General features: G+C 58.0%; 2 protein-coding genes across 2 annotated transcripts; both read right to left on the bottom strand.

Moving 5' to 3' along the window:
* Positions 1-611: 611 nt before the first annotated feature.
* On the bottom strand, positions 612-10,457 carry GSK3A (glycogen synthase kinase 3 alpha). The gene is made up of 11 exons (XM_041744197.1): positions 10,041-10,457; positions 7,921-8,108; positions 6,528-6,611; positions 6,237-6,347; positions 4,290-4,420; positions 4,083-4,189; positions 2,998-3,095; positions 2,822-2,917; positions 2,255-2,441; positions 1,882-1,974; positions 612-1,307 (listed from the first exon to the last, which is right to left on the bottom strand). The coding sequence occupies exons 1-11, from the start codon at positions 10,321-10,323 to the stop codon at positions 1,234-1,236; spliced, it is 1,452 nt and encodes a 483-aa protein (XP_041600131.1). The 5' UTR covers positions 10,324-10,457; the 3' UTR covers positions 612-1,233.
* A 4,090-nt stretch (positions 10,458-14,547) lies between these two features.
* On the bottom strand, positions 14,548-22,191 carry ERF (ETS2 repressor factor). The gene is made up of 4 exons (XM_041745647.1): positions 22,027-22,191; positions 17,362-17,596; positions 16,852-16,967; positions 14,548-16,748 (listed from the first exon to the last, which is right to left on the bottom strand). The coding sequence occupies exons 1-4, from the start codon at positions 22,046-22,048 to the stop codon at positions 15,451-15,453; spliced, it is 1,671 nt and encodes a 556-aa protein (XP_041601581.1). The 5' UTR covers positions 22,049-22,191; the 3' UTR covers positions 14,548-15,450.
* Between the last annotated feature and the right edge of the window lie 3,451 nt (positions 22,192-25,642).

Raw genomic sequence — 25,642 nt, 5'->3', positions numbered from 1 at the left:
CCCTATTCCTGTGCCCACGGCCCCCCCATCTGGTCCCCCAGCATGTTCTCAAAGCAAAGGAAAAAGCCAAGTTCTCTGCACCCATCTTCCCAGTATCCCTAGATGTGGGCCAGGTATGTGCCATTTAAAACAGAAATGAGAGCTTGGAGATGTGTTACGGTTTAAGAACAGCTCCCCTGCCCACTAAGAGTCCACATCCAGGCTGATGTGGCCTCAGTGACCGCTTGTCACCTGGCGTCCTTGTGAAGCCCCAGGTAGCTCGGGCCGTGGGACACAGCCCTCATGTTCAAGTCTTGACTCTGCCACTTCCCCTCAGTGGCTTTGACCCCTGATCCCGTTCTCTTAACTGTCACCTGGGGACAACAGTGCCTACCTCCCTCTGAAGGCAGCCCCCCAACACACACTAGGCCTCTGCTGTGGAGGAGCCAGACTCTGTTCATCCCATGTGCAGAGCTGAGGCCCGGGAAAGCTGGGCACGCGTGTCAGGGCCAGGACTCAGGCAGTCCAGCCTGGGTTCATCCTGCCCCATTGCTGAGATGTCCTGTCCCAGTGTGGCCCCTCAGGCACCTCCCTCACCTCTGTGGGAACAAGGCAGCCAGACAGGAAGCAGGTTTTCATGCCAATAATTTATTGAACGGAGGTCTGTACACAGGCAAACCTTACTGTGGAAACCAAGACATCAGGAGCTCCCCCACCCCCACGCCCTCAGCCCTCCAGGGTGGGGAGAGGAGGGAGGAGACCTCAGGGGCAGAGGACAGGAGGGGGGACACAGCTGTAGAAGGGGGATGGGCCAGGTTGGACGGTGTGAATCGACGTTTTCTTTAAGAAAAAAATTATAACAATCTATTTACACCCGGGGGGGCGGGGGGCAGGGAAGGGAAGAGGAATAGACGGGCCGGTCTGGTTCTATTTACAAGGGACACAGGAGGGGAGGAGGGGTTGGAGGAGTGTAGGCCTGGGAGGAAGGGAGGGGGCCAAGGGGGTAGGAGGTCCTCATGCCTCCAACCCCCCGTCCTTCCTACTCTTCCCTCCCCACAACCAGTTAAAATCCTCTTAAAAAGCCCACCACTGGGTGAGGCTGGTGAGGGAGGGACTGGAGGTAGGGACAGGGACTCATTTACCTCTGCCCTCTAGTCTAGGGGCCCAGCCAGGTTAGGAACTTGATGGGCTATGGTCCCCCTTCCCAGCCCCACCAGGGGCTCCCAGATGGAAGGGTGATGGGGGGGGGGGCCCTCAGGAAGAGTTAGTGAGGGGAGCCGTGGCATCGGTCGTCTGCCAGTCTGGGCCGGTCTGAGCCTCACTTAAAGCTGAGGAGGGAGAAAAAGCAGAGTTACCCTGGGCCTCTCCGACCCCAGTCCAGGAGCAGGACCTCGGTGGCGGATACTGGTAGACACGGACAGCTGCCACTCTTAGGTCCAAGGCTACGTCCGCCAACGCCAAAGGGCCAGGTTGGTCATGGAGTGACTCACCAGGGAGCCAGGCCCCACATAAAAGCGGGCAGCTAGAACTCAGCCCCCACCCACAGCACTGCCCTGAGGAAAGGCAGGCCCACTGCTGCCCAGATTTTCTTCCCCAGGAGACACAGGAAATCGGGATCTGTACAGGCAATGGCCTGTTTTTAAACGTGGGCAACAAATTTAACTGTTTATTTGTGTAAGCCAAACCTATCTCTTTGGTTTTCCAGTTAGCACTTAAACACAAATATAGGCAATCAGACTCTATAAAGCTGGCCGTTCGTGTGTCGTATACTGTCAATCCTCAACGAGTTCCACGCACATGCAGGGATCCCAGGGGCTGTGGGGATAGGCCTGCCTCCCAGGCCAAGAAAGGCTTTCATCCACATCACATCACCTGGCGATGATGTGATGGCCCCCGACTTACCTTGTGAGGATGGAGTGAGGGAGGCAGTGCCCGCTGGGGACCTCAAGTGAGGAGGGATGAGAATGGCGTTGAGAGATGGCTGGATGGAGAGTTCTAGAGACAGGAATGGACAGGCCCAGTCAGGAGGCGGGTGCTGGGAGCTGGGGTTGGGCTTAGGAGGGGGCACCAGGTAAGGCCAGCAGACTCTTGTAATCACTGAACACTTTAAATGACAAACCAGAAAGGGCCTAGCACAGGTGATTGCAGGGCACGGGTGAATCAGTTCCGTGTCTCCTGTATCAGGGGCCATCTCCCGAGCACCCCACTCCTAGCCCTAGCACCAAGTGCTCCTCCACATCGCTGTTGGCTCCCTTACCCCACGCTGTGCCCTTACCTCCAGGACTGAAGTTGAAGAGGGGGGGAAGCGGGCGGTTGTTGGGGAGCTGGGTTCCGTGACATCGCAGTTCATCAAAGAAGCTGTGGGCGCAGGCTTCCAGAGGGGAGAGCCTCGAGGACGGTGTGTACTCCAGCAGGCTAGAGCAGAGTGCAATGGCCTCCGGCGGCGTTCGAGATTTGAACACCTTGAGGGGAGGGGGACAAGTCAGGAGGGCGAGCGGCCCAGGCACCGGGTACTGCACCGCGCTGCTCCAGGGCCTGACTCCTGCACACCCACTTTCCAAATGAGGTATAACCACTAAGGAGAAGTCACTTTTTTGGCGGTGAACAGCTCACCCAGGTCCCATCACTGGATAGGTTCTGCAGTGAGCCTGTTTCCCCAGCAGAACAATGGCACTCTCGAACTTACCATGGACCCTCAACTTCTAGAGAATGGAAGATGCCATAAACTTTGAAATCTGAACAGACCCACTCCCAAACCCTGACTCTATAGCCAGGTCCCCAGACCAGCTGGCCTCCAGAGGGGACGTCGACCTTGCTGCCTGAGCCCCCAGCCCTGCCCCACCTTTGTCCAAGGGTGAGCTTTAATCTGGGGAAACTTGAACTCCGTGTAGTTAGGGTTCATCTCTCGGATCTGTTCCCGGGTTGGTGTACCCAGCACCTGGAGAGAAAGGGAGGGGTCTGAGCCACAGCTCCTAGCCCTCGGCCCTGTTCCCACCCACCCGGCCATAGCGCCCTCACCTTGATGATCTCCACCAGCTGATCTACCCCGCTGTCCCCAGGGAAGATGGGCTGGCCCAGGAGGAGCTCGGCCAGGACGCAGCCAGCTGACCACACATCTGAAGGGGGTGGGGGAGGGTCAGGGCTGCCCCATCCATCCCCTCACAAACACTTCTCTTCCCCACAGTCATCCTGAGGGTGCCAGGAGAGAGCCCCATTTTCTCAGCCCCAGCTCAAAGTCCTACACGGTTTAGGAACACGGGAGCCTGCTGTTAAACCTCCAGGTCAGCCTGACCACACTGCGCTCCGCCATCCAAGCGTTTGCCACCATCATTGCCTCTCCCCCCTCAGCGACCCCAGGAAGCCCCTGCTCTGCCTCTAGACTCAGGACAGCCCAACATACCTAGGACAGGCTTCTGTGTTCTCTGGGCCCCGAGAAGGTCAAGCCTTAAGTCCTAGGCCTAGCCTCTATCCTGCCCGCAGGAACAGCTACAGGCCGGTAGTCTTGCCCCCTCCCCGGTCTGTACCTTGACCCCCACCCCCCCAAGCACACATTCACACCTAAGGACCACGCAGTTTCTTCACGCTGCCTGGGAATGCTCTCCCAACCCTTTCACGGCCTCTCCTCCCGCCTGGAGGTTGCACTGTCATCCCCACCAATGGGACAGGCCCCAGAGACCCAGGGAAAAAGTCACACCCTCTTGCTGGTCAGCCTTGCCTCCAAGGTCGCTGGCAGCTTCTCACCACCACCACCATCGCCCCGACCCCCACCTCCACCCCGATTTACCCCCTCCCCCCGGGCCCCGGAAGAGAAGGCTGACTGGGAGTTTCCAGAGCCCACGTGGACTCTGGAGTCAGGTCAGCTTTGAAAGCCCAGTCCTGCCCAGCCCCAGCGGTGCGAATGCAGGCAGGCGGCCTCTCGGCTCTCAGCCTCAGACTGCTCATCTGTGAAACGAGCAGGCGCCAGCATCGCCCTCCAAAGTTTGTGAGGACTGGATAAAAGAACACAGGTTAAGCTTGTATCACCGAGCGTGGCAGACAGCACCCTTAACGCAAAAACTGCCATGCCTGCCGCTCCCCACCCACCGCCCTCCCGCAAGTCTGACCAATGGACGAGGTGTAATCAGTGGCTCCGAAGATCAGCTCCGGGGCCCTGTAGTAGCGAGAACAGATGTAGGAGACGTTGGGCTCCCCCCGGACCAACTGCTTTGCACTGTGGGAAAAGGTGGGCAGGGGTCAACAGAAGGCGAGGGATGGGGCCCCCCACACTCCTCACCCCTTCAGCCACCCAGCACAGCCCAAGCCAGGCCCACCTGCCAAAATCGCAGAGCTTGAGGACAGCTGTGTCAGGGTCCACCAGCAGGTTCTGGGGCTTGATGTCACGGTGACACACCCCCTGGGAGTGGATGTAGGCCAAGCTCCGGAAGAGCTGGTACATGTACACCTGGGATGGGCAGGGGACAGCACGACTGCAGGTTCTGCCCACAGAACTTGCCAGAGATCCCCACTCATGGCTGAAGAGCCCTTCCAAGCTCCTTGCTCCAGCTCAAAAACCCTTCTGCTGCCCCTAGGTCCTCCAAGTTTGGGATGCACCGGGATCACCTGGAGGGCTTGTTCCAACAGGGACCCCGGGGCCCCATCCCAGAGTTTCTGACTCAGTAAGCTCAGGATGTGGCATCTGCAACGGGCCCTTCAGGGCTGGTGCCGCCCCCTACTTTGAGACTACTGCTCCAGTCACACACCTCAGCAGGAGCCTGAGAGAAACACGCAGACATCAGGAAGGCCTTGTGGGAGCCAGTCGCTCAGCTCTGAAACCGCTGGCTATAGGAAGGGCTCTGCTTCCTTCGTCTGCCAGTCAAAACCACCCACGGACTAGCCTCTCTCCAGCTGGATTTTCCTGCCACTCTCCCTCCCACCGATTAGAACATAAGAGCCAGGAGAGCAGGGATCTCGATGTGTTTATCACCGCTGCATCCCCTAGGGCCTAGCCCAGTGCCCAGTGTGCAGTAACCGCTCAGGCCAGTTTCCTGGGCCCTCGTCCTCCTGTTTCCACTGCCCTTGGCTAGAGATGCCGCTTCCTCACCCTGCACCTGATGATCTTTCAGAAGCCTTCCTTGATCCTTCTTACCCCCAAAGCAGGCAAGCCTGGGAGCCTGTTTCCAGAATTCCCTATGCTCCTTCTAGTACGGCAGTTGCTAGTCGTTTTATAGTTCTTTGTGACAACAGCTGTCTGCTCGGCTAAACTGAGAGCTCTTCCACAGCAAAGCCTGGGTCTCAGTCAGCTGGGCCTCTGGAATCACTCGATGCTGGGTTCAGCACACAGCAGCCACAGCAGAGATTCATCAAACCAGAGGACTCCCCTCCCGGGAGGCAGGATCCCTCAACACCAACCATTGGTAGAGCTCTGATGCTGCCCTGGGCCCAGGGTTCTTACAGCTGGCAGGAGGAAGCTGCTCAACCTTCAGCCGACCTGAAGCCACCCACCCCTCCCGATGCACAAGGGTGCTGCAGCCTCTGCTCTCTGTATCAGCCCTCTACTCCTTGATTCTTTCATCCATTCATTCGAACGTCTCCTGAGGGACAGTAATAGCCGGGGCACAGCACCAAGCCATGGGGAATGAGCTTGCACAGATGGCCAAAGATGCGTCCTTTCTGGGTTCTGTGGACACCAACATTCCTCCAACCCTGCCTCCTTCCCACTTGCCTCTGCCAAGGCTCCGAAGGCCAGGACTCTGACCTCAGTGTTTCCCCCCTTAGTATTCTCAGGCCCCACCCCAATTCTGGGCCAACTCCACTGCTACTAGGGCCCTGAGCTCCCAGTGTGGACCCGAGCAGGTACCCTGCAGTCTCCCCAGGCCCCACTCAGCCTGCCTCCCTGATTTGGTCAGGCCTCAGGGTGGCCTGCCCTCCACTGAGCAAGTTCCATCTGTGGCGGATATGGAGACAAGAGCAGGGAATATAAGGCCTCTGGGGAGCAAAATAAATCTGAAGAATGAGGGACACCTGGGTGACTCAGTGGTTGAGCATCTGCCTTTGGTGTTATTCCGGGGTCCTGGGATTGAGTCCCGCATCAGGCTCTCCGCAGGAAGCCTCCTCCTCCCCCTGCCTGTGTCTCTGCCTCTCTGTGTTTCTTGTGAATAAATAAATAAAATCTTAAAAAAAAAATTTTTTTGGAGGATAAGGGATACCACAGAAGGCAGGAGGATCCAGGGACCCTGGCTTTGTAGGCCTGGGCCCCAACAGCCTGCCAGACTGCCCACCTTGACATAGATGATAGGGATGGTCAACTTGGCCTTGGTGAAATGGCGGGCCACCCGGTACACTGTCTCGGGCACGTATTCCAGCACCAGATTTAGATAAAGCTCATCTTTCTGCAGAGAGCAAAGGAGAGGTGTGAGGCGCTGCTGTGAGGAACAGGCGGGGAAGGGGGGCGGGGGAGGGAAGGCTCATAGAGGGGGTAACGGGGGAAGGACTGGCAATCACGAGAAAGACAAGAAGGAACATGGCGGGGAGTCAAGCTGGAGGACTCCCCCGCACACCCAAGGTCTCACCTTCTCCCCGCTGGAGTAGAAGAAGTATCTCAGCCTTACAATATTGCAGTGGTCCAGCTTACGCATAATCTGCAGCTCTCGGTTCTTGGGAGCAAAGGGAAAGTGCCTCAGATGACAGCCTGACTCCCCTCACCTCCCCGGCACCCACCCCACAGCCTCGCTCCCCCACCCCTGCAAGTAGAGCCAGGCAACCAGTCCTTACATCCCAGCTGCATGGCCTCTCTGGGGCAGTCCCTAATTCCTCACCCTAGGAGCTAAACCCAACCTACAAATGAGCTTTCTTCAGCCCGCTGCTCAAAAATGTCCAATTTGTTGCTGACCTTTGAAAACCAAACATCTTCACGTACAAATTCAGTTTTCCAGCTGTCTTAAAAAAAATCGCACAAGGCCCAAGTGACAAAAGACAAGTACTGGCCACCAAACTTACCCTGGTCCCCACTCCTCTCTACTGCTTCCGCTAGAGGCATCTGGACCCTGGAACCCTGGGCCTGGATCCTAAGGCCCAGGCTCCAGACTTCCACCTTCCCAAAGGGGATCCAGCCTCAGCCTCTCCTCCAAGACACAGTCTTAATCTCTTCCCTATTCTCTGTCCCCCTGAGAACTCCTGCCCTCAGATCCCTCTCACCTCTGGTACTCAACACTAATCAAATTCTGACCCACACCCTGGAGCTCCTCCTGCGGGGGCAAGGAGGGGTTCTCCCTGCCAAGGTCCAGGCCGAGACCTGGTTCCCTCCCAGCCTAGGGTCAGTTCATTCATATCCAGACTAGCCTAAGCTCTAAAATGCAAGTCCTTGCAACGCCGATCAGCCAGCAACTTCCACCTCCCCCATGTCCTCCTTGTTCCCTGGGCCTCCACTAGGTTACAGGGCACAGCTGTGTGAAGGAGAAATGGGGGACAGATCTCCCCACCACGGCATGTGGTTTGGGGAGTGTGGGGCAGGCTGCATTTCACCCTGCACTTGGCCAAGCACCTGGGTCAGGGCATGACCTTCACAAACACGCTCATCACCTCTACCAGCTTCCTGCCCGCTCTGTGCAGAAGGGTAGCTTTGTGCGTGAAGTGGAAGGCTTCGGAATCAGGCAAGCCAAAGTCTAGTCTTGCCCTCAAGTCAACTCTCTTCTACGAGTCTCAGTCTTAGACACCGATACCTACCCTCAAACGATCTTTACGTGAGTTAGATAAGAACTTGCCCTTGTTACAAAGCACTTCACGCCAATCCAAAAGCCAGTAAACACCATCCTGGGCTCTCTGGGAACCCGCAGGCCTATCTTCCACACAATTCACTCCCTTCTCTTTCCCTACGCTGGCCCATGTTCAGGTCCCCTGTGGAAAGCCAATTCCAGCCCTCTCGCCTATCACACCTGGTCACACCTCCTTGTCCCCACTTGCTACCTTGAACCTTTTGTCCTGGAGAACCTTCTTGATGGCCACCAGTTCCCTGGTCTCAGCCAGCCGTGCCTGGTACACGACCCCAAATGAGCCATTGCCAATCACTTTGATGTCTGTGTAAGCCACCTCCTGGGAGCGCTCCGGGCCTTGGCCTAGAGTGGCTACCACTGTGGTCACCTTCCCGCTGTCACCTGGGGAACAAAGGGGACACACAATCCACTGACCATCCCCCTTGCCACCACCCAATCATAGGGCTGTGGGAAGGAGGGGAATCACTACAAGGTGCTCACTAGGGGCCTCCTCATCCCCTCATCTTGGAGCAAAGATGGGTGTCAGATGCCTCCAGGTGTACTTTCTCCTTTTCCCTCCAGGGAATGCTAAATCCTGCCTCTTCTTCTGTGGGAGGACACTGACATCTAAACCTCTTGCTGTTCAAGCGTTGATAAGTTGTAATTTCTATGCCTGATAAGCAGCAAATCACTGGTCCCTCTTGGTTCGAGGGCAGCCTCACACTCGCAGAGGTTGACTCCATCCACTCAGAGCTTACTGCCTGCTGGGGCCCCCTCCTGCCTGGGTAACGCCTGACCCAATCTCTTCCATTTAATACAGCAGCAACCCTAAGGTACTTTGACTTTCAGCAAGCACTAGTTTTTATCACAGCTTGGGGAACAGTGACCTCTAAGTCCTCATTGGTAAAGCTGGTAACTGCCACTGGTTTTCAGTGGCAGAAAGGACTCCTTCAGGCTTAAGTGCCAGTGCCAGGACTCTCACTTTTTGGGGAGAGCTAGCCCGTCCCAAATACTTTGGGGTTAGAAAAAGTGCTGACATGACCTCCTCATCTGTGTGGCCCAGAGCCCTAAACCCTTTCATGTATTTGGAGGGGTCCCCAGTGGGCAAGTACTAAGTTGTGAGAATGGCGAATCTGACCTCCGTTAACCAGGGGCTAGCCAAGTCTCAGTCCTCCAAAGGAAAGCTGTAATCCCTAGCTCCATTCTCTAAACAGCAGCAAACTTTTGTGGCGTTCTTAGAGAAAAGTGGCCCCTTTACTTTGAGGAACCATCAGACCCCAAAGAAAAGGAGTCACTGATGAATCAAATCCATTTTGAGGGGGCAGTGACACCTTTTGGAAGGAGATGATCCTACATAGCTGTTCTTCCACAGCCAGTGACACCACACCTCAGAACATGGGTTTAACCCCAGATCTGTATCCTATGGAGAACTGTGACCCTCCCTGACCCGGTTTCATTTTTGTGGAAGAAGACCCACCACTACAAGTTTTTCATTTTCCTTGGTGTTTTGGGTTTGGTTTTTTGGGGTTTTTTTGTTTTTGTTTTTGTTTTTTAATTTTTTTAGCAAAGTCTACCCTCAATGTAGAGCTCGAACTCACAACCCTGAGATCCAGAGTTGCATGCTCTACCGACTGAACCAGCCAGGCGCCCCAAGCCAAGCTTTCAAAAGAACACTGACTATAGACTTGGTCTGCAGAATACAATGATTCCTAGTTTGTCCTTATTTCTAAGAAGCAATAATCATTAATTTCTACCACCGGGGATACAGTTTTACCTGTTACAGATGGGGTGATGGTAACTGATCTTGCGTTGTAAAAGGAAAGACTGCCTGGGTACCAGGTTTGGGAAGCCCTGGCCCAATCCTTCCGGGCCAGAGTAACCTCTAAACCATTTCCACGTGATATTCACTCCAAATCCCCATCCTCTAGAGGGGAGCAAATTCAGACCCCCCTCTTTTGAGGTGATGGTAATCTCATTCTTTTTGGGAACAATAACTCTCTAGCCCCATTTGCAAGCGATGACTCCTGATCCTGTTGTCTAATGGATGGCAACATCAGATTCCTGTTTTTGAGGCTTAAGGATCCAAGCCCTAGGCATCGGAAGAACAGGAACCTGTGACCCCTGTTTTATGGAGAATTACTAAATCTAATCCTAAACTCCAATTGATGGTAACCCCTCAAATCCCTTTCTCTGGGAGGGGGAGAGCTCAGATCCCATCTTTGGCAAGCACACTGAGCTGGAGCTCCTATCTGGGCATACAGAAGAACCTGATCGACGTCTGATGGGCTTCAGGACCCCAGATCTCCACCCCCCACGGACGCTGCTAATACTCACGGCCCAGCTTCACTCCGGGCGGCGGGAAGCTAGTGCCCGCACCCGGGCCGCCGCTGCCTCCTCCGCCGCTGCCGCTGGGGCCGCCCCCGGAGCTCGAGGCCCCCACGCCCCCACCCATGGCTCCGACTGACGCCTTCCCACCGCCGCTGCCGCCCGGGCCGGAGGCCGAGCCCCCGGGGCCGCCACCGCCGCCGCCGCCTCCGCCGCCTGGCTCCGCGAACGAGCTGGTCCGCGCCCGGCCCGAGCCCCCAGGGCCGCCCCCGGAAGGCGCGCCGCCGCTCATGGCGCCGAGCGCAGGCCCAGGCCGCGGGGCTCGGGCTGCCCGGGCTGCCCCCGCCGCCGCCGCTGCCGCCGCCTCCCCCGGGCTCTGGCCTCTTCCAGGCCGCGCCGCTCGGGCTCCGGCTCCGGCCCAGCGCCCGCCGCGGGGCACGCCGGGAGATGCAGTCCGCCTGCCCTACGCGCCGCCGTCGCCGCCCTCGGTCGGCACAGAGAACCGCGGGGCACGCCGGGAAATGGAGTCTGCAAAGGCTTCAGAGCTGACCGCGGGGGATGACGGGTCGCGCTGCTCGTCAGGAAATAGAGTCTTAGGCAATAAGTCAGCCGACTGTGTAGACGGCGGACCCTGAAGTACTTTGAGAAGTGGAGTCAGAGTCACACACTCGCTCCACTGCAGCAACTGCGAGCGCTAGATGTGCTTCAGAAATGCAGTTGGAGCCACTCTTTTCGGAGAGCTTTGTAGGCCTGATGCACGCCGGGAAACGGAGTCCAGACGCTCATTTAGTTTATTGGTTGTGTATGCCGGTCAGCGCCAGGTGCACTGTGGGAAATTGAGTCGGCGCCGGTGCATCCGCAGATATCAGGCCGTGAAGCAAGCCGGGAAATGGAGTCGTCGCCACGCCCTCACCGCATTGCAGGTGTACCGCGACTGCCAAAGTACGCCGGGAAATGGAGTCCCATGTGCTCCCCAAGCCCCAAGTGGACACTGCTATTACGGAGATAGGCTAGGAAATAGAATAGGTAGATACGGCGTTCCTCTGCCCTCTTATGGTGGGCCGCAGTTCCTGCCGGGAAATGTAGTCGACACCAACGCTTCGGAGTAGTTGCCACAGTGAGCCTTTGTGTCTTCTGGGAAATGGAGTTCAAGGCAGACTCATTTGACTGAGGGGGAGGGATCTACCTGGAGCCCGAAGAATGCTGGGTAATAGTCCAGACCGGATCCTAACCCTTTATGAGACGAGACTGCAGAGGCTCGCTGGGAAGTGTAGTCCAATCGGTACGTTTGGGAAAGCGTGAGCCAAATGTGGAAGACGTCAATCCCCTGGGAAGATTGCAGTGTTCAACGCCTCCTTACCCTCCTCAGACCCCAAGAAAAAGCTGAAGTTGGTCAGGGGCTGCGGGAAAATGGAGCCCAAACATTCCAAATTCCAAGTTTCCACAAATCAGGAAGGAAAAACCCGCCCTGAAACAATTTGGGGAACCAGGTTCCCGGTGGTCTCTCAGAACAATAGTCTTCTAGCTTTTTCTACCGACGTGGGTTGCACCAAGAGGCTGAGACGACCATTAAAGCAGGTGAAAAAATTTCCGTTTTGCATCTCCTTTCAGCCTTTTGCGTACTCCCGCCTTCTAAGTTTACAGGATCCAGGAGGGACCAAAACAAGGAAGCCGGCTGTTAAGAGTAGCCTCGGGTTTTGTGCACGGACTAGGTCGCCCTATTTATCGATTAATAACCGGAAAGACTAATTTCAAAGGACCCTGGGAAATGAAGTTCGTGCGAGGGAGCGTGTGTGTGTGTCTGTGTGTGTGTGCCGGAAATATTTGGAACTAGAATGAAATCATCCTCGGCCCCTCCTATCCCCTAGAATAATGGGAAATGGAGTCTCTAGACGTTCACTTTCATCTGAGTCTATGTTCATACTGTCTTGTCCTTTCTGAAGCCTGAAGTCTCGTTCACTAGGTCTGACTGCAATTCGCAGCGGACCCACAAAGCCTTAGGGCCCCCCGCAGTCTCGCGAAAGCCTTCTGGGACTACATTAACCAGAAGGCAAAGCGCGGACATACTTCCGCTACCTTTTCAATGAACGCGGCTGCATTAAGGAACAGTCCAGAGCGGGGCCTTCTGGGAGTGGTAGTTTTTCAGTCAAGTGGTGGCTGCTGCCCTCTGACGGCAGCTCAGAGATGAAAAGCAAAAATCTGAGTCAGTCCCGAGCCTGGGTAAGTCCTACACTGGACCACCAAGGCCCCAAAGGGCAGCGGAGAAGTGCGGGATGGCAGCGGTTACTTAACGGCCGGAGCTCATGGGACACGCGCAGTGGACGGCGCGTGGACAACCGCCACGAGGGGATTGGGGTCCGTGAGAGTTTGAGGGCGACCACCTGAGGGAACCTTACCAGATTGTTTGCAGGGGTGAGAACGTTTGTTGAGTGATACTAGGGCAGACTCTTAAGTGTCTATGAGGGGCCCGTGGGTGTCTTGAGGTGCTCAGGGGAGTCCATGGAGAGGTGAAGGGGCATTACTGGGAACCAGTGGAGAAGTCACAGGGGATTTGGAATGTCTTCAAGATCTGTAGGATACCAAGAAACCACCGCTGACTGAGGGGTTCTCTCAGGGACCCCAAGGGGCAAGCACCAGGAAGGAGCTTCAGGGGCCTGGGAGGGGGCGAGGGGGTGTGATGGTGCTGCGGGTTACAGGCAAGAAGAGAGTCTCTGAAAGGATGAACTGATGAAGTATTGTGAGACCTATAAAGGGCTTTCTATTTGGAATCAGAGATCCTGGGATATAGAAGGGAGCAAGGGTGTGGTCTTGCAGAAACTGAATAGATTTAGGTGGGTCATTAAAGATTAGAGGAGCCGCTGGTGTTTTCAAGACCAGATGCCACCTGTGACATTCCTCAGGGTCAGAATTGGAGGCAACAGGTCTGGCTTTGCCGTGGTCTGACCTGAAGAGCAGTTCTGGAGCTGAACACTCTTTAATCCATATTAGACCTGGTTAGAGATGCTCTGCAGGCACTGGAATCGGGCTGAGATTACGAGTCTGGGTCCGCCCCCCTCCTCCCAGTGATAACATCCCCCTTTCTTCATCACACCACCACCACCACCACCAACTCAGTTGCATCTATGTTGCCAGGAGACATGCCTCATCCCAACTTCCAGAAATAGCCCAGTGGCCCCCACCCCAGGGAGTGACTTACATCACCCAGGAGAGGGAGCAGTTGCCCGCAGGCTGCCAAGGGAGCCTCGGTTTCCTGCCAGTACCCCAGCCCTGGATCCTCTCTTCATTGCCAATCGACATCATCTGGGACCACCCACCCTGGGCTGGCAGGAAATGAGGGTGAAGCCTGAGCAGATAGGAACTGCCAGCTCCTTCCCCCTCAGAGTGGCGCAGGGTGGAGTTTCTCCGTGAAGCCAGTCCAGCAGGCCTGAGTCCTCAATTCCCACTCCATTTCTTAGCTGTGTGGCCTTAGGGAAACTCCTTCCTCTCTCTGGGCCTCCTGTGCCTCACCTGCACTGAAGGGGTTGGACTGCCCCTAAGGACCTTTCTGGCCAGAATTCCTCCTTTTTCATCCCAGAGCAAGTTCTCCAACCTGAGCTTCTAGCTTTATAAGCTCACCTTTCAGATCCTATGATCTTGAGACCTTTGTCTAGATCCAACCATCCTGGCCTTAGGAGAAAAAGGAGTCGTCAAAAGAACATGGGCTCCAGAAACAGACCTCATTTTAAGTCCTGGCTGGCCTTAGGGCCTTAGGCAAGTCATTTAACTGAGCCTTGCCCTTACCTCACTGGATGTGGGAGATAAAGCACTGCAGCTAACTAGGTATCAGCAAGTCGATCAGTACCAACTATGATTAAGCCTGTCCCTTCTCTTGGGACACCTAGGTGGCTTAGTGGTTGAGCATCTGCCTTCGGTCAGGGCATAATCCCGGGGTCCCAGGATCAAGTGCCTTGTCAGGCTCCCCGCAAGAAGCCTGCTACTCCCTCTGCCTATGCCTCATGAATAAATAAAATCTTAAAAAAAAAAATTTTTAAAGCCTGTCCCTTCTCCACTTGCTGGCAGAGCATGTTTCCTTGGTTTGACAGACCACTAAGGAACCGTGCAAAGTCTACATTTGAAGAGACACTGCAGGCCTGCTGCCAAAGTCTTACTCCCAGCTGTGGGGACAAGGACAGGAGTACAGAGAACTAGAAAGGAAAGGCAGTTCAGGTGATCAGAAGAGCAAAGGGCGATAATGTTGTGGAATCTCAAGTGCTTCCAAGGACCAGGGGATCCCCCACAGAATAGGGGAGCTGTCTGAGGGCCAAAGGGTGCCTGAGACCTTTATCATCAGGCCCTGGGGTTATGTGGCTCTGGGGTCAGATATTCCCCAGGCTTGGATTTGACCCATTAAGATGGGGTTAGACCCTCTGGCCATAGATCTTCTGGAGGGACAGTCTAGGCCCGTCTTTCAGAACCAAACAGAGGCTGTGACCTTGTGGTGGTTATGCCTAGCACCCAGGACAGATCACCACATCCAAAGGTCCAAAGTTTTATTGTTTTGAATACATTCTCCAGCAGCCCCCCAACTTCCCTCCCCCCCCACCCTCCATCCCCAATACAGAATAAGGCTTGACCAAAGACCCCCACCCCAGGGGCCCCAGCTAGGAGGCAGAGGGGGCTTCCAGTTTGGTTTCAGGGCACCCCCTTGTCACCCCCCCACCCGCCTGCCTATGGGCTTAGTCCTAGGAGCAGCTGGGGGTGAAGGGGTTGGACCAGTGCTGGGGTAGGGAGTGGGAGAGGGATAGCAGGCACTTGTAGAGATTTGTGGCCTCTGGGCGGCACCCCTCCCCCTCCTCTGCCCCCCCACCCCCCACCATGGAATTTTTGGTTCATCAGAAAATGTCCCTCCCTCTCCTGCTGCAACCCTGTGGGGTATGAGAAACCCAGGCACTCAGGGCCCCTGGAGGGGCAGGGAAGGCAGGATGGGGCTGAGGATGGCCGGGAACGGAGAGGGATTGGGACAGGGACAGGAGGCAGAGAACAGGGAGGGAGACAAGGCTTTTACTTCCTAAGCGATTGTAATAAAAAACGTTCCTGGGCATGGAGGCCAGAGCCTCAGTTCAAATATAAATTCCCCAGAATGGAGGTGGCCCCCTCAACTTCCCCCCCCTCCCTACCCTCCCCACCACCACTTTGCCTGGAGCTTAGAAACCCACAGATAGGGGAAAGCCCCCAGCCCTGGGCACCCACCCACCCTCACCATTAAAAAAAAAAAAAAATTAAAAGTTTTATACAAAACGTGGGGCAGGAAAGGGGAGGAGGCCGGGAAGACACCAGAGAGCTGTCCTCACCTCCAGGGCTGGGGGTGGGGGGGTGGTTAAGGCAGCAAAAGAAGCATGGGAGGTGGGGGGGGACCAGGGGGACCCCCTGCCCACAGCTCTCAGGAATCTCGATGCTCCAGGGAGAGCTGGGCTGTAGCGTGCTGGAGGTCAGAGCTCACTCGCCTCGGGGTGAGGGGTCCCCCGGCCTCCCCGGGCCCCTCCCCGCGCACCTTCTTGTCCTCACCCTCATCCTCTGGGCCCCCAGCGGGGCCCCCACCCCCCTCCAGGCGACAGTCTTCACTCCAGCGCCGCTTGAAGCGCAGCTTGAGAGGCATGCACTGCGCCGCCCCGGGAGCCTCGCCGGGCTCGGGCTTGGGGGGCGCGGGAGGGGCACGGGGGGTCTTGAACACCTCCCCATCTTCCTCATCCTCATCGCTGATGTCCGTCACCTCCACTTCCTCCGACTCGCCTTCCGAGATAGGCTCCACCTTGATCTGTGGCGGTGGCGGCGGTGGCGGGGCCAGGGCCCCCGCACCCTCAGCCAGCCCGCCCGCGCTGCTGCCACCGCCAATGCTGATGCCACTGCTCTTGTCAGCACCCGCCGGGGCCTTCTCCCCGGCTGCCCGCTGCCGGCGTCCCAGCGGGGGCGGCTGGAGCTTAAACTTGAATGGGGAGGAAGAGGAGGAAGAGGAGGACGAGGCCGAGGAGGGGACTGGTGGGGTCTCCGGTGCCATGGGCGGCAGCGGACACTTGTCAGGGCGCTGTGGCTGGGGCACCACCAGCCCAGGGTAGTGCAGGAAGGCGCGGGGACTGAGGTGGTAGTTGTAGACGCTTTGGGTGTGGGCCTGCAGGTACCGTTTCATGTCCTCCGGGCTGAAGGAGAAGTGGGAGCCTCCCCCTGAGCCGCTGGGGCCACCGCCACCACTGGGGTACATGGGGCTCAGCGTCGGGGAGGGAGTGTAGGCCAGGTGAGTGGGTGTCATGGGCAGAGCCGGGGAGAGCTGAGGGGGGAGCAGGGAGCCAGGCCCAGCCAGAGGCGACACAGGGAAGGGGCTGAGGGGCTCAGGGCCACCCCGGGGCCGGGGGTAGACACGGAAGACGCCGGGGTCATGGGGCAGGCGTGCCAGCGGGGGCCCGCGGAAGGCACCCAGCTCCGGAGGCCCTGGCGGTCGGGCCCGGGGGTCCTCTCCCAGTGGCTCTTCCAGCTCCGATGTGCCATCGCTGCAGTCACTGACTGAGCCTCGGCCCAGGCGTCGGGCCACCACAGCCGAGAAGAGGGAAGAAGAGGATGAAGAGCAGGCAGGTGGGGAGCGGGGGTCCTCGGTGGGGGACAGCACCTCGGAGGGCGTTGAGGGAGGGAAGCGGAAGTGGCTGCCACCCGATGGCACTGGAGGGGCACTCTGGGGCACTGCGCCCCCTGCAGGAGAGGGGAGACGTGGCGTCAAGGTCCACGGTCCAGCCTGGACACAGGCCCATCCTCTCCTCCCTCTGAGGCCAAGCCCCCCAGCCCAACTACTCACCAGCCAACCCCACATCGATGAAAGGGTAATTAACCAGCACCAGTTTGTTGAAGTTGAACTTGTAGGTGAACCGTTTCCCCTTGGTCTTGTGCAGAATGCGTTTGTTGTAATAATAGCTGTGGGCGTAGAAATGCATTGGACCATCAGTCACACAGGGACCCCAGTCTAGACCCTTACTCAACGCAAGTCAGGTGTCGCTCACCAAGAAGGACCAAGAAACCTGGGTCACACGCGAGAAGCCAAGGACCCAGGAGAATGGAAACAGCTCTCCCCTCAGGTCTGGGGCCAAGACTAGAGGCCACACCCAGACTGTAGTCTCTTCTCAGGACACTTCTATGTGACAGAAGCGCTCCAAGGAGGATTAGGACTTGCCCGTGGTCGCACAGCTCTGAGCTGGCAAAGGATCAAACCCGAAGCCTATTCCCGTGGGTTATAGGCTCCCCAGCCAGTGGGGGCTCCCCAGCCAGTGGGGGCCATCCACTCTGCCCAGGGGCTTCTGCCCCTCCTCACCGCAGGGCCCGGCTCAGCTTGTCATAATTCATCTGGGGCTTGCACTTGCGGACACCCCAGAGCCGAGCCACTTCGTCAGGGTCCTTGATGACGAATTCCCCGTAGTCCCCCTGCCAGGCGATGACACCCTGGTACTCCTCCTTCCGCAGCAGCTCCAGGATAAAGTGCCACAGCTGGATCTGCCTCGAGCCAGGGGACGACTCCGGCTTGTAGGCCCAATCCGGGAAGGCAAACCCTGGGGACAGGAGGCAGGGGAGTGGCCCCGGGTCAGGATGCCAAGTCCAAGGCTTCAGGTCCCCTCCCAGGGTCCACCCTCCTACCCCGCCCTCCACGTGGGGAAATCCGTCTCCCCTCTGCCAAGTCAGGACCTGAGTTAGAGAGAGACAGTGTGTGTCTGTGTGTGAGGGGGCTAGACGGGAGCTGGGGGGGGGGAGGGAAGCTGGAGCCTGCTCCAGCGACACGGGAGAAACAGGAAACCGTCGGCGGCGGGTCCCGGGGCCAGTGCCAGGGGGCCAGGCACCAAGCCAGGCCGGCGGGCAGGGCTGCCAGTGGGGGAGGGGCAGGAAGGGGCACACGTGGCCAGCCGGGTTGGGGCGATCCCCCCTGACCCCCCCAATTCCCATTCAGGGCCAGTTATACCCCTCCCCCAACTCACCCCACAGCTCCAGTCCCCTTCTGGGAACATAACACTGTCTCCCCTCCCAAAACCTACCAGAGCCCGACTCCCACCCCAGGACCCGAAGATTTTTTTTTTTTTCTTAAAAGGACCAGGAGGGGTGGGGTGGTTGGTTGACGATGAGGTCAGCGCTTGCACACACAGAGGCTTCTGTCTTCCCTGGAGAGTGAAACCCAGACTGTCTGAGAGAGCCCCCCCCCAACAAGCCCTAGACCCTCTGTGCTGACTGCCCTCCCCGGACCCAGGCGCATGGACACAACCTGGCTGGAACGCCCCAGCCCAGGCCTGGAGACTGAGCAGGCAATGCTGCAGCCTGTTCCCCCTTCCGCCTTCTCATCCTCAAGCTTCTTCCCTGCCCACCTGCCTACCCGCCCCCAGCATTAACCTTGGGTAGAGGTTGGTGGTGGGCTGGCTGGTCCCTGGAGGGGGTGGGCAGCCTGGGGGGGGGGGGACAGTGGGGGGGCTGCGGTTGTCATTTCCCAAACCCCCGGGTAATCAGGGGCCATCAATAATTCAGCACTAGGCAGCCGGTAATGGAGGGGTGGGAGGAGGGAAGGGGAGGAAGAGAAGGAGGGGGAGGCAGGGTAGGGGCCCTGATGCCACCAGAGGGAGAAGGCCAAGGTGGACAGCAAAGGATGGGCGGGGTCCCAAGTCCCAGTCAGGCTGCTGGAGTGAGCCTCTGGCCTGCCTGAAGCCCCAACTGAAGCAGGTACCAACCAGGCCTGAGGCAATGCTGAGCCTCCCTCAAAGACTCCACCGCAGCCTGGACTCCCAACAGAGGATACTTCCCCTGGGGACACAGGGATTCAGCACTTCCTACTCCCACAGGCACTACCCCTTCTAAATCCAAAGCTGACTCTATCCCCTACAGTGACCCAGCTTCCTGAGCCCCAGCCTTGGGTAGGATGGAATGGCCAGCATTCCCCACATAGTCCCAGCCCCATTCAGAAATCCCAGCCTCAAACCAGCGCCTCAGGGCTCCAAGGATACGACCTCCAGCTGGTTACAGACCCAGAGTCCTACACCAGCAGCCCCTGCTCCATTCAGAAGTGACAGCCCCTGACAATGCCTTCCATAGATCCCAGCATCCATAGCCCCATCCCTCTCTCGGGAATCCAGGTGTTCATCCCCATTATCCTCACCCCACTGGAGATTCCAGGTCCCAGGGTCATCCTCAGGGCCCGAAGGCCCTTAGGAGCCAAAGTTACCAAATGACTAGCTCCATGTACCCTCTGAGTCCTACAAAAAAAGCTCCTACCCCCCCCAACTCAGGGCACCAAGCTCTGTGCTTCTCCCACCTAAGCTCCAATCTGGCTCACAGACCCAGGAGTGTGTGTGGTGTTGGCGGTGGGGGTTGTGAAGCCCCTGAGACATCAGTCTGGAGTTGGGGGAGTATACTGACTTCCATCCTCCCCCCCAAAATTAAAGCCACCCTTCCCAGCCCACCCGCCCCAGCCTCCTTGTCCCGGTAACCAGGCAACGTGTGTGCAGCGACAGTCCTGGGAGCGGGGGAGCAGGAGGCTAAAAATAAACTTTGCAGAAGAGAAGGAGTGAGAGAGACTACATGCAACACAAAGGGAACTCGGAAGGGAGGTGGGGGGCTCTGGGAAGGCCTCAAGCTGCATTCTGGGGGCCGTCCCAGGCCGCCTCGTTAACCCCCCCCTCCCTGAGCAAGCCTCCCTCAGGGGCTAGGACCCTGGATCCCACTCCAGTTAGAGACCCTCCCCACTCCCAGGTCCACCCCTACCCGGCTTTCCTCATCGGACATGGCATACATGAGGGCCTGTTCCTGGCTTTGGGGGGAGAAGAAGAGCGGGGGTGACGTCAGGGTGTCTCAATGGGGCTCTGTTCCCCAGGCCTTGGAGCCAGGAGCCAGGCACGGGCAAGGGGAGCATGTGTGAGTGTGTGTTGTGTATGGGTCCACGTGCTTCAACAGGGAACCACCGGGCCTGCGCCAAGAAAGCTTGGGGGAGCAGGACCCCCGGAGCATGGGGGTGGCAGCGAAACAGACAGCAAGCAGTTGACACTGAGAGAGGTGCTCAGGACATTCTGAGACAGGGTGAAGAGGTGGCAGCAGACAAGACAGGAAGGGTTGGGATGGCAGGGCCCCAGAAGGCACACCTGGGTCCCACAGAGGCGGGGTAGGGATTCTCCCAGACGGACTGGAAACCAGGGGTGGGGAACAGAACTCCTGGGCACCCCCCAAATTCACAGGACTGGCCAAACTTTTTTTAAAGGGACCATGGGGGTCGGAAGGGAGGGGTGGTGATAGAGGAAGAACACGCCGACCTCCTGGGGGGCCCTACCACCTCCCCCACTACAGGCAGCCCTCGGTGGCGCCAGAGCCGGGAAGAAAACAGGAAGTGGGAAACAGCCGCGGCAGAGACTAGAGGGGCCGGGATGGAGGATCGGATGAGGGGCGTGCAGACGGACAGACGCGCCGATGGACCGATCGGGAAGCCATTCCAGGCCCCCGCCCCTTCCCCCAACCGGAGAATCCACACGCGCGGCTCGGCCCCAAGACAGGGGTAGGGGAGCGGCCCAGCCGGTCCCACCAGGAGAAGGCCCGCAGCAGGGAGGGAAGACGAGGCGGGGTTGTCTGGGCGCCTAGGCCCCCTCCTCAGGCGAGGGGAGGCTCCTGCTGCCCCCAAGGCCCAGCGGCCCCGGAGCCTGTGGGAGCCAGAGAGTATGTGGGACGCACGTGACTGACCCTACAGCACTCTGCACCCCTGCCCCACCCCCCTGCCCCCCTCCTCGGCCCCAGTCCCCAGGCGCCGGAGCCCGGCTCGGAGCCCTTTAAGAGCCGCCCCCACCCGCCGAGCGGGGGGGCGGGGTGGGTGGGCCGGTCGGGGCACACACCCGCACACAGGAGCCCGAGCCGCGGCCGCCGCCGGGGGAAGGAAACAAGTTTGAACAGCGGCGCCCGGCCCCCTTCCCCCTCCCCCGTCCCCGCCCCGGGCCGGATTCCGACGGGGTAGACGGGCAGGGGGCGGCTGGGACCCCTCCCCCCAGCGCGCTCGGGCGCAAAGTCCAGCCCGCGCGAGCCCGGGGGCGGCGGGGGAGGGGAGGGGGGAAAGTCCGAGTGGGAGGGGGGTTAATCCCGCTGCCCCCCGCCCGCCGACGGACGGGGGGGGAGGGGAACCTTGGCCCCTTAAGGAGGAGCAAGTTGGCGGGGAAGAGGGGGGCGGAGGGAAAAGACGGCCGGTTGAAAGAGAAGCGCTGGATGAGGGAGGGGGGGCGAAGGGGGAGCCTCCGCGTCCCCCCCACCTTCCCCACCCTTCTCAACCCCGAGGCCCCGGCGGCGCGGGAGGAGGGTACCCAGGTCTCCCCGGAGCCACCTTAAAGCCGCGCGTTCTAAGGTCGGAAACAAAAAGTTCCTTTTTCGAACGTTCGGGCTGCGCTTTGGAACTTTGCGACTCGGCGCGGGCGGGGGAGCGAGGAGCCGGCGGAGACGGGCGGGGGAGGGGCGGCGCAGCCCGGACCCCGAGTCTCGGGCTCCCCAATCACGCCTTCCTCCTAGAAGCCATCCCGTATACCCCCCTAAGCCGGTGCGGGGCAAGCGCCGCGGTGAAGGTCATGGGCCGGACCACGCAGCGCGGAACCGGGAATAGCGGGCCCCGTGGACAGCCCCCCCCCCACACGCCCCGCACACGTCCCGGCCCCCAGAGTGCAACGTGACAGAGCGGCGGGGAGGGACCCCGCCACCCCCGTGATCCCAGGAGTGGGGGAGAACCCAGCTTTCGGGGTCCAGCAGGGAGAAGACCAGGACTCGCGGCACCCACACCACTCCGCCCAGACCCAGAAATTGGGGGTCCCATGCAGCACCCCTCGCTTGCGCCACGAGAAGCAACAGGTCTCGAGTGCTCGGGGGTCCCCCGGAACTGGGGATCCCTCGGGCTACCCCGAAACCCTTCAGCCCCCCCCAAAGTTTCTACGCCTGGTTTCCCGGGGCAACAAGTCTCCCCCACACGTGCTGCCCCCGCCCCCACCTGTGTCCGCCGGGGTCTTCATGCTGGGGGGCCCGGGGCGAGGCGCCCCGACTCCGGGCCGCAGCTCCCGGCGCCCGCGCTGCCCCGTCCCGTCCCGCGCCCGTCGGGCCGCCCTCGGCGCTTCACCCGGCCTCGCCTCTCAGAGCCTCTCCCCTCCCCGCCGCCGCCTCCCGGGTTAATATCGCACTCCGGGGCCGGGACGCCCACGCCCCCCGGCCGGCGACGTCACCGCCGCGTCGCCATGGAGACACTGCGCCCGCCCCCTCCCCGCGCACTCACACACACACTCGCCGGCGCGCAGCCACTGAGGACCGGCCGGCTCTGGGCTTAAAGGGGCCGCGCGGCGGGGGAGGAAGGAAGGAGGGGGCGGGGGTGGGATGGGGTCCTGGGGGTCATGACCCTTTTCTGAGGCTCCAAATCTGCAGATAACTTAAGTCCTCGGCACTCGCGACCTGCCGCCCCTCCTCCTCTCCTCCCCACTGCAAAATCCAGAGTTTCTTTTGGGAGCTTGTAAGAGGGGAGGGGGGAAACTGGAGGGGGGGGTCAGAAACTTTTGAAAGGCCTGGACCTTTCGGGAGGGGTCAGGATCTTCACTGCAGGGGGGCAGGGTCAAGACCTTGGGGGATGATCAAGACCACATTTCCCACCCTGGCCTTACCCTACTCGCCCCCCCCCCCAGCCCTAAGCCTGAATGGGGGCAGCTGTCCGGGGGTGGCATGGAATGGGTGGGAAGCATTTCCCAGCATCGGAAACGGGGAGGCGGCTGTGCCCTCTGCTCCTCCGGGGATGGGGTCTTGGCCTTCCAGATAGCCCCAATCCCAGCTGGTGAGGAAGTGACCAGAGAGAAGGCATTCGGGAGCATCCCCCCACACACACTCCATCCTCGGGCAGCAGCTGTCCTAAGGACACCGCTGGCGTCGGAGGTACCCCCACCTCCATCGTTGGCGCTGGGGGTTCCGGAGGTGGAGCCAGGATGCGAGGGGGCGATCAAAGTCTGAACAAATGTGCTCCCAAGGGGCACTGGGGGGTCGCCAGGAGAGAGGAAGGTAAGCTTAAGGATGAGGGCCAGTGCGTAGGGCAGTGTTAAGTCTGTTCTCCGCAGCGGGGAGGGATGGATGGAGCCTGAGGCTTCAGGAAACAGGAAATCAGTGCTGATCAGATGGCTAGCTGGAGCTGGCAGCAGGGTAGAGGGCAAATAGAAGCAATATCCACAGACTGAGCCTGGAGACAGAGTTTCAAAGAAGACTCTGAGGTACCAAAGGAGAGGAATATTGGAGGGGGTGGGGGAGTGATGCTCAGAGAAACTGAAATTGAGAAGATGGGCCGGGAAAGACAAGCCACTGGGAGGGAAGGCCAGCAGGGTCAGACTCTTTACTTCTTGGGGCTTCCTGATGCATTAGAGCAGTCCCTCACCATCGCCTCAGAAGTCTCTAGCCTCTTCCTCCATGGAGGCCAAGGCCTCGAGGGAAGCATCACCTCCCTGGGGAATTATGTAACCTTGCCTACGGACAGTGCAGCTCCCCCACGGATATTGTAACCCTCTGGGAGCAGTGTGGTCCAGCAATAATAATCGCCATCATTGTTATTATAACAGCTCCCGAATTCCTAGCGCTCATGATGTGCCAGGCATTGGGCCAAGCATTGTCTGGGGCATCTTGTCATTTGATGCTCACAAAATCCCAAAGAGGGAAGTTACTATTGTTACCCCCATTTACAGATTAAGAAGGTGAGGCTCAGAGGGGAAATCAGCCTGCCAAAGTCCTACAGCCAGGAAGTGTTGGGAGTCAGGATTCAAAGGAAACCTATCCAATTTGGAACCACTACCCTTCACCACTATTCTTTACTAACGCCTTCACTGTCTGCCCCCCTCTGAAAAAGACAATGCTGAGTTTCAAAGATTATAGGTCTGTAACAGCTTCAGTGATCCCACACTCCCACTGACAAGAGAGAGACTTAGGTTGCACCCCTAACTTTGCTACTTCCTGTCTGTGACATAGAGCAAGGGAGTTTGCCTCTTTGAGCCTCAACTTCCTCATCTGTAAAATGGGGATTTTATTAGACCCAACATGACCAGCTTGTTTTAAGAAATCGGGGATGTGGGATCCCTGGGTGGCGCAGCGGGTTAGCGCCTTGCCTTTGGCCCAGGGTGCGATCCTGGAGACCCGGGATCGAATCCCACATCAGGCTCCCTGCATGGAGCCTGCTTCTCCCTCTGCCTATGTCTCTGCCTCTCTCTGCCTCTCTCTCTCTCTCTCTGTGACTATCATAAATAAAAATTTAAAAAAAAAAAAGAGGGGGATGTGAAGTAAGTATGCAGTAAATACTGGTAATAATTAGTAGGAGAATGAATGAACTATATACCCCATGAATAATGTAAGGACCCCTCACTGTATAGACTGCGAACTGTAGGCAACAAATACAGGGTACCGACAGTGTAAAATGGCCTCTTAATGGCATAAGTCCCACCCTGACCCAGTTGGATAACTCAATCCTACTGTTTCAATGAAGTACAATCATGGATGGGTGGGCATGCCTCGTGGCGGAGTCTGAGACATCACTGAGAATGAGAGTCCCTGGTGAAAATGTCCCTTGGGTAGTGTGACCTCTGGTGGTTTGTGAAAACCTATCCACAGATAGTGTAACCCCTCAGGGGTTGAGTGACTCTACCACAGAATCATCATGGGCCCTTTTGGATAGTTCACTTGCCTCGTGAACCCCATCCTTGGAGAAGCTGGACCCCACTATTACCATATGAAACATTCACATATTCTGAACTTGTGATAGAAACTATTCATCACTACCAAGTCATTCCTTAAAGACGTGCCATCCAACCAAGACCGTATCAATTCCTTTTCTTTTTTTTTAAAGATTTTATTCATTTATTCATGAGAGACACAGAGAGAGAGAGAGAGGCAAGGACACAGGGAGAGGGAGAAGCAGGCTCCATGCAAGGACCCCAATGTGGGACTCGATCCTGGGACTCCAGGATCACGCCCTGGGCCTAAGGCAGTCACCAAACTGCTGAGCTACCCAGGGATCCCTGATCGTATCAATTCCAATGAACAAGGGGGACAGTCCTCTCTCTGCTCCCGTTCACTGTGAAAAACCTACACAGATCCCCCCTCCCTGGGGCTTGTGAAAAGTGCAGCTTCTCACAGACCTAAGACACGCCTACAGTGAGCAGTGTCACGCTCCAGGGTGAAAAGAACTCTGTCCGGACAGTGAAAGCACCCTCACTCCCATGGACCTAGCACTTCTTGTTCCAGTTTACCATCCTGACACAGATAACATTTATCCTGTTGCTATCAGACTAAGGCATGGACAGAACCTGTCCTCAAAGAAATCCCAACACTCCACAGACCTCACTCCTAGAAAGGAAACTGTATGGATGATAAAAAATCGGAGTTGCAACCTACCCATCATCACCTAGAATGAGCAACAATGAGCCATTACTAGGTACATTGTAGCTCCCTTAGAAATAATATGAATCACCCTATAAGGAGAATGTAGCCACCTAAACAGTGTGACCGCCCCCCAAACAAAAAAAAAATGTAGCCCCATTAAAGAGTATAACCCTTCTTCAGCTCCCTGACTTGAAATGCTGAAGGGCTCCTGC

Source organism: Vulpes lagopus, chromosome 2, assembly GCF_018345385.1.
Source record: "Vulpes lagopus strain Blue_001 chromosome 2, ASM1834538v1, whole genome shotgun sequence".
In the NCBI taxonomy this organism is placed as follows: domain Eukaryota; kingdom Metazoa; phylum Chordata; class Mammalia; order Carnivora; family Canidae; genus Vulpes; species Vulpes lagopus.
The sequence above is the reverse complement of the archived record's forward strand: the minus strand, read 5'-3'. Positions and strand labels throughout refer to the sequence as shown.